The 12896-nt window shown below is 33.1% G+C and overlaps 1 protein-coding gene across 1 annotated transcript; it reads right to left on the bottom strand.

The window, feature by feature from the left end:
- Positions 1-9981: 9981 nt before the first annotated feature.
- On the bottom strand, positions 9982-11409 carry LOC134282981 (uncharacterized). The gene is made up of 3 exons (XM_062765407.1): positions 11007-11409; positions 10255-10310; positions 9982-9999 (listed from the first exon to the last, which is right to left on the bottom strand). Exons 1-3 carry the CDS (start codon positions 11407-11409, stop codon positions 9982-9984), a joined length of 477 nt encoding a protein of 158 aa, XP_062621391.1.
- Positions 11410-12896: the final 1487 nt, after the last annotated feature.

Here is a 12896-nt window from a genome sequence, read left to right as displayed (position 1 = left end):
GGTATGAAGATTAATTGATTGATTGTATGTTGTCCATCTCGAGAATTTTTCACTTATATGGAGACGCAATATGTATGAAGAAAATAAAGGTCAGCTTGCTCCAACATTTTAATGTTAACATTAATGTTAAGCGGTCTACTTCAAGAAATATATGTACAAGAACAATGATCACTGCTGTGAATAATCTTACTATTCCATACGTTTTTGAAATATTTGAAGTCATAAACCGGTGCTATCGTCCATTTTAGTTTGCAAAACTCCAAAGGAATTTAGGGTTAAAAATGTGAGTGCGGTTTTAAGCTTATTATAGTATTCAAAATCTTATTCACATCGAAAGAAAATTTATTGTTGAATTCGTAATTTGAAAAAATCCATTTGTTTATCATATTCTTTTTTTTTTATCATTATTTACTTATTAACTAGAAATATTCCAAAACAAATTGCACCCTGACAGATGTATATAGACAAAATATTACTTCCCTCTGTGATTCGGTCGCCCTGACCCCAAAATAAAGTTCATATGGAATTGAACATATTTTCCCTTCAATAGGTTCATCTGAGAAAGATATTTGCAAATGTGAACATAAAGGTATAAGGTAATATCAGTGCGTATGTAAAAAAAAATACAAGAAAGATTGTGTGTTGCTTTTTATCTGTATCAAAGTCATGTGATTTTGGAGAAATTCTAAAGAATTTCAAAAAATGCATACAAGCTGATATAGACAATAGAATATTTTACGACTCAAAAATAAAGTATACTTTTCATGTTTAGTGCATAGGTCGTAATTATTCTTCAATTCATATCCATCAGGTAGTATTATTTCAAGAACAACTTCCATAACTTTACGTATCAACAAAGGATAATTTTTTGATTAATCGTCGCTTTTTATTGATGAAATCCTTACAACATTCCCCCTTTTTCAAGTTAAAATTTCCTCTCTCTCTTTCTTTGTTTCTAATACAATGTGTGATTTTTTGCGTTCTTAAAAGTTTAAGAATGCAGAACTTTTTCCCGCTAGCTATCAGCAAGGTAACAATGCCTCCAGCTCTAGCAAAGGGCTTGTGTAAATTCCAATTATAAAGAACGATATCAACTACGATATCAAGTACATGGTGTATAAAAAGAATGCAGAGAGCACATAAAATATATCAAATGATAGATAACACGACGCATTGATTTTTTTACGACAGCTAGGCTTTAATTAAATGTTATCAAAGAATAAATAAAAAAAAATATTTCTCCGGTTTTAATGTCAACGGCTTACTTTCCTATCCATAAATATTTACATGGTAGAAACACTTTACTACGTATATGTGGGAAAAGAGTACCAATTAATTTCCCATAGAACTCCATAAAAACTTTTTACCCTCCTACTAATTTACTAATTCCCTTTCAAACAAATCTCTAATCATCTATCATTTGGAAGTTCTTTCCACGCAATTATTAAATCACGGAAAAAAATATATCGTGCCGCGGCATTTATAGGTTAAATTTGCATCATTTAGAACTTACAGCGACTGGCAGTGAATGAGTAAAAAATATCAATCCCTAATCCGACAATCTCCCCTGCTATCTCTTTATTTTCAGTAATATTCCTTCATTCTATCATTTATTTCAAATATTAATATTTTTTACTTTAAAATGTAAATATTTACATGCCTCCGGCGCGGATCCATGATTTTTTTCCAGTTGTGTGTTTGTGTGTGTGTTTGTGTGTGTGTTTGTGTGTGTGTGTGGGGGGGGTCTACCCCAGTCCAAATATTTCCAACCCAGAAAATTCTTAACAAGCAAAATAAATTTTATACTAATCCGTGTTTTCCAGGGGCTCTGCATTTTCCATAGGGGATCCAAGGTAAGTTTTTACCTGCTATAACATATGAATTGATAACCTTGCAAATTCCAGGGAAAGGGGTCCGGATACCACCCCAATCCCCACCCGATCCCCCAACCCCCTTTAGTTTTGCGCATGTACCTGAATTCAGCCAATCAGATAAAGCTTACCAATTTAATATTCTGCTCTATCTTGTTGGAAAAGAAGTAAACTTCCGCTAATTTGGTCTTTTTTCCTATTTAGGACAATGAAGTAAACACAGTGTCTCTTTCTATTTTGCGTGTAGGTCTCTTAGACTGTTTAGACTGTCAGCAACGGGCACCACATCTGTGTGGCAAAGAACGATAAGAGTGCAAAACTTGAAACATACTCGTGTAAACTGGAGTTTGATTTTTGATGCACTTTAATTATGAGATACATGTAATTATCTAAATATCTTCATGTGAAATAAATAACAACGCACGGATCAAAACGATAGTTTGTTAATTATAACTGACTAATATAAATATGACCCAGAAAAAATTAAGTTCTGAAGTGTTTGTTGATTATGGATTTCATTTTGCAGATTGTATTCGAAAGAAATAATGGTAGACACTACATGAAAATCAAATCGAATCCGAAGAGAAATGTAATATACGAAGTTAATGCTTTGTAAATAATGGTATGATTTACATGTACCTTATGTTGACTATATTTTAAAACGAATGTAAAATGTTCTTTAAAGATTGTATGTAAGTTTACACTTTTATCGAGTTTCTATATAATGAATGTTATAACATTTACCTTTGTTGTATACTGAAAAGGTTACACTTACTGTGATTATGAAGAATTGCATGGAGGGTCTAGTCTTTGTCGACTTCGTCATGAGTAAGGCAAATGTAGATAACAACTTAAAAAGATAAAAATAGACTGCACTCGACTGGTAAAAACCATCTGTAGATAACAACAAGTAATAGCTTTTCAAAAAAACTTGCCTGACTAATGCAATCAATATCTATGGAACCTATAATCATGATAAGTTATATATATAAACGTTTACATTGGGGTGAGGGGTAATCATTCCATTAGAGTAAATTATGAAGATGTCGAACAAAACATCATGCATTAATTTTAAGTTTTTTGCTACTTATGAAAGCAATGGAAAGCCTCGTTTTTGAATGGGGGGGGGGGGGGGCAGCTAGAGAATTTTTTTTTCACTCATCTGAAAAAAAAGGAATATGCCCAAAGTTGAAATCCTATTTAGGGGGATGGGGGGTGGAGGGGGTAGTGACCAACTTTTTTTCAGAGTCAAGTATATTCTGTGCCAATTTTTTTAGCATTAAATACTGCATTTCCCTTTAATAAATTTCCTGTTATATACAGGGGGATCCAACCTTTCAATTAACATTTTCTATATATAGTAAAAGTAAGGTTGGGAAAAAAGGGGGAGACAGCCCCCCCCCTCCCCGTTGCTACGTGTCTGATGGAAAAGGAACAGTGAGATTTTATTTAAAAGGTATATTTTGTATGTGTTAAAAATTGGTTTTGATCTGTTTTTCGTTTGGTGTATAAGGACGCCTGTGGAGTGTTACAAATACTTGGAACTCAGGACCAATGAGCAGTTTCATGTAATCTTTTTCGTGCTCACACCTACTGCGACTCGGAACTTCGGTTCTAAACGGTCTCATCTTAAGACCGATCTCCACGTCCTGCAGTGGATTCGAACACGCAAAGTAAAGCTCAGCTCCTCATTCCGCAACTCTATAAATGGTTTTAGAAGATGTAGTAATTAAATAAGGAAATGAACTAATGAATATTATTTTTAAAATTAAAATTTAGAATTAGATTCAACTGCATAGACTACCAGGAAGACAGCTGAGAATATGATAACTACAAGAAATAAATGAATCGTTATTATTAACAAGCAGAATATGTTTAAGTACTAGATTGTTGGGTATGCCAGAGTATGAATTGAACGATTGTTGGAAACAGCCCGTTATGCATAAATGACCCAACGAACTTGACGGCGATTCCTTATATTCCTCAGTCCTGGAATAGGAGGGACACTTTTGCTTTAGGAAGTCTATTTTCTGTGCTTCATAGGAGAAAGAATTTTATCTCTGAAAACTGGCGGGGGGGGGGGGGGGGGGGGGGGGGGGGGGGAGTGAGTCCGGGCGAGATATGATCGGAAATAGTATGTATGTTTGGCCAGTTTCCTCTTAAGAACTCTTTTTCCGTTTCGTTTTATTTACCTTAAATGAAGTAACTTCTAACTTCTTTCACAATATCACCGATATGTTTTTCCCCAAAGTTCGAAATTCCGATAAAAAGAAAAGACTTGAAGTTATCATTTCCATTCAGTGCAGTAGAATCATCCAGGAAAAGGGCGCGAAGATGTACACGTGACATTTGGCGCAATATGATTGTGACACCCCTTACCTAAAAGACAAATGGACTCATCCAATAGTACAGAAACGCAGAAAAAATGTCAAACGGACATGTCCGTATATGAAATCGCATGAAATATACAGCTGCATGCAAAAAAACAAAAGGAAATAAACACATCAATATATTGTATCAGTAAGACGGTTATTTTTTTCTGCTAAATGTTTTGTTGAAACGGAGGTAACAAATTCCAGTGATAATCAGCATGCACAAAATTTTGCTGGCTAGCTGTGACCCTTCTCTTCGCACCTTGGAAATATCAATCCTTATACAGCCTGACGCCGTGACGTCAGGAAACAAAAGAAGATAAAAATAGGCTACATTCTACTGGCTAAAATTAATACATATATTTTTTGGAGATAACATGCTTAACATTACAAAATAATTTTTTCCAATGGACTACATTACTGACATGACTGGTATGCTTTTAGAGACGTGTCTTGTTCTTAAATTGTTCTTCTGTTTTGTGCGATACTGTCAAGAGGTAGTGATTGGCTGTTGATATATTCAGGTTATATATAATGTTTGAGGTATCCCAAACATATCATCGAGTGTAAAATAATCAAAGATTCTATAAGAATAAAGAAAAGGTACACATAACTTTTAAAGATAGCCTCGCCCATATGCTGAATAGACATAAAACTAGATGCTGTCATGAGACAGTAATACCCGCACTAAGGTTTTTGCCTCTAAATATACGCTCCTACATAATGGGCGGCTTTCCAAGGAAAAAGTCAAAATAATTCTATAATTTACATGTATTCGTCAAATTGAGTATGAAATTCTCAGACCCTGTGACCTATAACTCAGGACCTCTTATATTTATTTTACATGCTTAATTCATTATATACCAGTCTGAATTCTATAAATGATGTAAATTAGATTTTGATAAATGTTTTGCTCATAATAGGACCTTTTTAAACTTACCCCCCCCCCCCACCGACACCACAATCACACAGCACATACTTTTTGGAATAGGCTAGATGGAAAAGATTTGTTAAAACATCGTTTGTTATGAATTAATTTAAAATTTGTTCTTGTACTATACATGTTAACATGTAAATTTCTACATCACATCACGTTACGTCACCCATTATCATATTTTTAGATTAAACGCCATTCGGCACACCTCGGCCGATTCCCACTTCATCTGATAAGGTGATGGAATCGACGAAGGTTTGCCGAATGGAATAGCTGCTGCAGTCTGGTAATTCATTTTGTGTTATAATTGGATTATATTTCATGAAGTTGAATGGCAGTCGGTTAGCACAAGTTTAAGTATAGTGGGGGGTAAAATAAACCCAAACGATAAGTAGGTTAAAGTTCAAAAATGGTCAAAGATCATCGCATGCCACACAAGACGAATTTCATATTGTGAAGTTATCTCCCGTTGTCGATTTGATATTCAGTTACTGCCAATACTGGTGCGGATCCAGAATTTTTTTCGGGAGTAGGGAGGGGTGTTCACATCTAAGTCAAAAACTTACAGCCCAGAATTTCCTGACAAGCAGGAGAAAAAAAACTGAAAACAAATAAACAAAATAAAAACAATGATAGTGGGGTCAATGTTTTCTAAGTTAGGGGGGGTGTCCAAAGTCAGTTTTTACTTGCTTCAGTATATAGTCTTGTTTAAATAACAGATTCCAGGGGTGGGTGGGTGGGTGGGGGGTCCAATCTCCCTATCCACTCCCTGTCCCTGAAATAACAATCTATTTTGTGATTCCAATTAAATTCAATATTGACACAAATTTGTTATTATGTGGTGATGTAAATTTGCCTGTAGAAACAAACACATATATTTTTGCTGCTGTGCATAAATTTATTGACGAATCTTGTAGATTTTAAATTGTTATATTTCTGAACAAATATTTCTCTTGTATCTCTTTTGTATTTATATCTCAATGTACAACATGTATTTTAATTGCATGACATATAGTTATATTTAAGGAGAGGACCTCGTAAGTTGAAAGAACTTGTTTCCAATCCTTTTGTTTATACAATAAAATATGTTCAAAACAATTAAATAGTATATTTTTTTCCATTTGACTAATTATACATATTTTGTTTCTTGTGTTTATATTATGTCTGTCTATATGTCTGCAGAAATTATAATCTTGTCCATAACAATGCATAAGTTTTAAGTGGGATGGGCTATACAAATGGCTTCCACATTTTATAGGTTTATTTCTTGTGACAATTAAGATCTTTTATTTGGGTACCATTAATTTTTTCCTCTGATCGTTTGACCTAGGATACACATTTTTACAAGAAAAATACCAAATTTTAAACTTGGCCTAAATTTTGATCAGTAGGTGCTGGGGCTTTCATGTTTAACATGTGTATTCATTGTGAACTGTCAACAGGTATAAATATGTTTGACCTTGACCCTAGAGTTTGAACCACTTAAAAAAATAACCTTGGCAATTAACTTTTGAACGCGAAATACTAGGGATTACTTATTTCACATGTGCATTCCTTGTGACAAGACTTTCTTCTGATACCAACAATTTGAACCCTTTGATCTTGACCTTTGAGTCTGACATATATTTGAGAAACTTCAACCTTCGCCATAGGCTTCCATACAGGGACATCAGTGTTTCACAAACACATTTTGTCTTCATTATTATTTGGTGGTGTCTCCATATGAGGGAAAAATTTCCGAGAGAGATGTATTCACAACAAACAAACAAATTACTAAAGAAAATATAAAACATGAATATATTGGTCATGCATATCTCTGCATTCATATTAAACTTATCTACTAGTATTTACCTTTGAGAATGGCATGTTTTTTTTTACATATGACCTAGAAGTTTGACCTACTTGCAAAAAAATTAAATTGTTATAAATTCATCATTTTGAAAGAGAAAAGTTAGGGCATTCATATTATAATGCATGTATATTATTACCTGTGATAAGACGTTTCCAAATAAATCATGACTTTTACTCTGTGATCTTGACCTTAAAGCCTAACTTACTTTTAAAAAATGTTGCATTTGCTTATAACTTTTGATTAAGATGAGATATGACTCTCACATTTGACATGTACATTAATTATTCATAAGAATTCAAGGTGTTTCCCGGCATGCGATGCTTTTTTACCCTTTGACGTTGATGTTGTACATAATTTTCAAAATATTTAACTCTCCTAAAAGATGATTAGGCTTCTGAGTAACATTAAGGAGGACTTCAGGGTAGACAGGGCTTTTTGCACAAAAAACGTCATTTTCCACCCCCATTTGACCCCCCGGGGAAAAATTAAAATCACGAAACCTTACTGCACATCTACATGACACCACCAACCATCTCCCAAAAGACGATTAGAATACTGTGTAAAATGTAGGAGAATTTCTGGGAAGAAGGGGCTTTTTGCATAAAAACGTCATTTTTTGACCCCCATTTGACCCCCCGGGGCAAAATCAAAATTTCGAAACCTTACTGCACATCTACATGACACCACCAACCATCTCCCAAAAGATGATTAGGCTGCTGAGTAAAATGTAAGATGAGTTCGGGGAAGACGGGACTTTTTGCATAGAAAAAGTCATTTTCGACCCCCATTTGACCCCCCGGGGCAAAATCAAAATTCCGAAACTTTACTGCACATCTACATGACACCACCAACCATCTCCCAAAAGATGATTAGGCTGCGGAGTAAAATGTAGAAGGAGTTCAGGGAAGAAAAGTGTGACAGACGGACGGACATGAGTAACAACAATATACCCGAACTTTCTTTAGAAAGTGCGGGTATAATGATTAAAACACAAAGCTTTAAATTCTACACAACGGAACGCCTCTGTAAATATATTGAAAAAATGTTGAATTTAGAAACGGGGGTAAAATAGATGGAAATGTAGAATGATATTTAGACGGTCGAAAAGTAATGCTCTCATTGAATTAAAAAAAAAAACAGTCATATTTATCTTTAGCCAAATAATGAAGAAATTGTCTCACTTATTGATACTTTTCTTATCAGCATATCAAATCATGGTTAGGAAATATGGTCGGAATATAACTCTGGTTATTTTAAATAAGTGAATGTTGTCTTACTAAGATATATAAGGCGTTAAAAGGATGAAAAAAAAATATGTTTGATGCTTAAACTGATATTAATCCAAAACCTTGTTTTTTATATTTACAACTCCGATGTCAGTCTGTCTCTGGGTTATTCAAATTCATTAAACAAAGAATTAAAATGCATTCATGAAAATGCGAACCATCTTCTTCTAAGGTCTATCAGTTTCAATATAAATCATGACAATATTTGTGATCCTTTAAAAACCATGATTTGATATGATGTCAACATTAGTATCAATAAGCGAGAAGATAAATAAGATATTTAGCTTAAGATACATATGACTGATTTTTAATTTAAATGAAAGCATTGCTTTTCTACCTTGCTTTACCAGCTGTTTTTGTGTAATGTTAAATTTTCCACTTTAATTTAAAAGTACACCTGGATACATAAACTTGTGAACAACGTCAATTAATTCACCATCTAAATATCATTTTTCAATTTCCATCTATTTTATCTAATCATTTTATGTCTATTCAGCAAAATGGGGGGCTTTTACTAAAGCAATATGAACTGTATTTTTGAGAATTTTATTTTGATGGTAAAATGTGCTATTTTTGATTGATTACTTTGTATGTGATTTTAACACTTATCACCTATAAGCCCAAAATAAAGTTTAGAAATGTTCAAAAAGAAATATTTATGTACATCCGAATAAACAGTTTTACATAAGAAATCATTATTGTACGGGACGGCAATAATTCAATTTTGCTTCAATCAAAGCTAATAAAAAAATTTCCATAGCAAATATGAACATTAGAAGTTTTCAAGTATCAGCTTTTTAAAAAGCTTGGCTGTCTGAATCAATCACTATCTGCATGAGGAGCGATAAATCTTTTGAGCAATACTTTTAAATTTGTTTTTGGGAACCTTGCGTAATGAAATCTTGATTTCATTTAACCTTGAGAAGAATAATCTCTACACTGCATACTGGTTTTTATGCAAATGGAGCGATCTACCCTTGAATCTAAATGGAAGTCGTACCACCTATTACAAAATCTGCTACCAAATCAAGTACAAAAAAGGGAAATGCTTTGTTAACATTCTAAAAGATGGATATTATTAAATACACATTTTGTAGTGTATTTTCTCCACTGAATGAAACAGCAGTTATGTGTGTTAATAATTGTTTTTCTAAACAAAAGGGGGAGAGGGTAGTCCCACTTTCAGATATTGAGATTGAAGTAAGTAAATTCATTACTTAGACCTGTGAGGAAAGAAAAATCCAAGATTTGGTACTTGTTTCTTACCTATCATGTTTCTAGTGAGCATCCGAACAGAGACATATCATTGTTTATGCATTTGGAGACCATGACTTTGTTTAAATGCGTTGTTTATTATTTTTGGACTAGTCGGAACAAACAACAACGACATCGGAAAACAAATTGGAAAAATCATATCTGTTTTAGTTTTGATACTGATATAATATTATACGATATGCTTAAATTTTGGTATCTAAAACTTAAGTTCGGCATAGACTACTCTACTTATAATTATAAAAACTTTCACTGTATTGTACAGATTATCAGTTAATCAACTTTAGATAAGTAAAAACTGAATTAAGGTAACTTGTACTTCACCAATAGAACTTTATGCTTTACAAACATTTCATTAAAAAACATCGTTTACCCAAATGTTATGCTATGTTACTTACACGGGCTTTAAATACTGAAAATATTACCCAATATCAGTAATTCTTTTAAAAAATCTTATTTTCAAGTACCGTAATTTTTACTGGTTCTTTTTAGATATTTCTAAATGTAATTTCAAGTAGTGTGGTTGCTATCACAAATATGCAACTATGGAAGTACAATGTAGCAATTTATTTCATTCAACAAGGAGGCACGTACAAGAAGGCACAGAAAAATACAAGTAATTTGTAGATGTGAAAGAGCTCTTGAAATAAAAGACTGGATTCATTACCTCTCCAATTGATGAAGGAAGCTTCAAATAATCTCCATGACATTTTCTACATATTCCTAAAATTAATTATAAAAGATTTATCATTGCTCATTTTTTTCAATGCTCAACTTGCAATCAACTTCAATAATTATTTTATTGTTTATTTATATATATACATGTATATATGTGTGTGGTTAAATACATTATGAAGATGTAGCACATAAGAACTACATGTATTAATTTGGGTCTAAAATGCATTTGACATCTAAATAGTAAATATTATCATCAACACATGAGCTGATCAAATCAATCAATTTGTCTAGTATGTTTACATGCATAATTAGTCTACATGTATACTTTATAATTTTAAAAGAATGTATTTTTAAAACTTGTAAACATTCATTTAAATTAATACCATTTTAAAAACATGATTGTATGGGATTTGAGAACCCTGATTTTTGATAATTTAATTATCATATTTATTAATTACCATGATTACTTCAACAAACAATAAAGGATTTCCATTTAGCATCCTTAGATTTTTTATGACCACTGCATCATTAAATCAGAAGCTAAAAAATAGGACTTTATAGTAAAATCACTGCATTATATACTAGCTTTTTTTTCGCCCCGGGCTTCCTACCCCCCCCCCCCCCCCCCCGCTTTGTCTCATGGAAACAGCTTCAAAAATTAAGATATTAAACTGTAGTATTGTGATTATTTTTTTTATTTAGATTAAATTATATTCGGGAATATTATATAATTTAACTTACCAGAACCTATAGGTACTAAAGTTCCAAACTCGGAAACCATCCGCTTAGACATAAGAGAGTTGAAGCTCCGATACGGCTTGGCATTTCCCTGGTGGTTAGGATACTGACAAGTGGTCTTGGCGCGCCAATGTACACCAAGAAAGTCTCTGTGATAGGGACATACCGTAAATGTTTCCTCCATAGTGAAAAGTCCCACACGCTTACATATTAGGTCTGCTTCACTGAACACATCAGCCTCTCCTTTCATGCCAGATCGAATCCCATTTTTCAACAGATGTGTAACAATACCTCTCTTACAGTCTTTTAATCTAATCAAATTTTTTTCTGATGGATGCAAAGGCGAATAAAAACAGCAATTTGAAGTATAAACACTGATAGAACATTTTTCAATGGAGGCATCCATTACTGATGCCCTGTTGCATTATGGGAAATGGGAGATAACTCTTACAGTTAAATGTGAAGAAGGGGCTTAACTTTGGAAGCTGTATACTTGTTAGCATGAAGAAAACACATGAAAGCAAGAATTCTATATAAAAGCATATACTAAGGTGAAAATATTTTTATCATGGAAAACTATATGTAATGATGTTTTTCTGTGTTTTATTGATACAAAAAGGATGAATTTTAATGATTTTATATAGGAATTTAACCAAATCCATCAATATAACTTGAGTGTAAATAACACAAATATACAAAAGAAATGAACTTTTTCTTATTCAAATATTTAAATATGTTTATTTTGAATGAAAATTGAAAAGAAATAAACAGATTCAAAAATTAAAGTGTGTAACCCCTACATGGGACCCTGCCTGACTCTTACACGGAACAGTACTTAATTATATTTCATGAAGTTTATATAAAATCAGCTTGCAAAAAATCTAGCTCTCTAGGTATGATCTATTAGTTTCGGAGTTAGCATGCAAATATCAATCCTTATATAGCCTGACGCCGTGACGTCAGGCAATAAGCTTTGAACTCTAAATTAATAAGAATTCTTTATTGTCTGCATACGTTTACCTTTTCTAAACAGTGGCTGATATAATATAAATGTACACCCAGTGGGTCGGGTGGTAAAGACTTTTTTATATACATTCTTGAGATAAATTCAAGAATCATACCAGTGGGAAGTTCAATATAAATTGTTTTTTTTTTCTAGTTTTATCTTCTGTACTGGCCAATGTTTCGTTTACACCGAGTGCTTGGTTACTAATGTCGTATTCTTCCGATGTCATCCCTCGACGTTTCCTCCAATACATCAGGGAATAAAGTCCCCAATCCTAGTGATGGGGGAGGACGATATCTAAAGTTTTAACAAAGAGAAGTTATAACAGTCTTCCAAAATAACTTTTCAATTCTAAAGAAGAAAAATGTGTTTTGTCAGAGGAAAATTCTTGAGAAAGGAAGTCATCTGTTTTTGTATTACAAAAATGATGATTGATTGTGTGTTTTCTGCTTCATAAATATAGCGGGTAACTAGAGCCGAGCTCGTTGCAAAGCAACGAGTAGGTCTTCCGTCGGAGCTACGGACAGAGAGAAATGACCTTGAGTCAAGGTCATGCCACGTTCTAATGATAAAGCAATCTTTTAAGGGTAGATATCATCTTATTAAGTTTTACTATTAAAAAAGTGATAGTAAAGGAATGTTTGCGACCTTGACAATTAAAAATGACCTTGGGTCACACCATGACACAAGATGGTGATGAGCATACCCCATTTGTGTGCTACTGTATTGACAAATTCACACATGTTTTTTTCAAACAATGCATCCAGTCAAAATATTTTATCCTAAATGACCTTGATTCAAGGCCATAACACACTCTCCATGATTTAAGGCATATCTTTTTTTTAGATAGGCCTTGTCACAGCTAATATACATGTGTAAAAAGTTAT

Source organism: Saccostrea cucullata, unplaced genomic scaffold (assembly GCF_032062105.1).
Source record: "Saccostrea cucullata isolate Sc308-1 unplaced genomic scaffold, CSIRO_AGI_Scuc_v1 ctg1304, whole genome shotgun sequence".
Lineage (NCBI taxonomy): Eukaryota > Metazoa > Mollusca > Bivalvia > Ostreida > Ostreidae > Saccostrea > Saccostrea cuccullata.
This window is presented reverse-complemented; position numbering and strand designations above follow the sequence as displayed.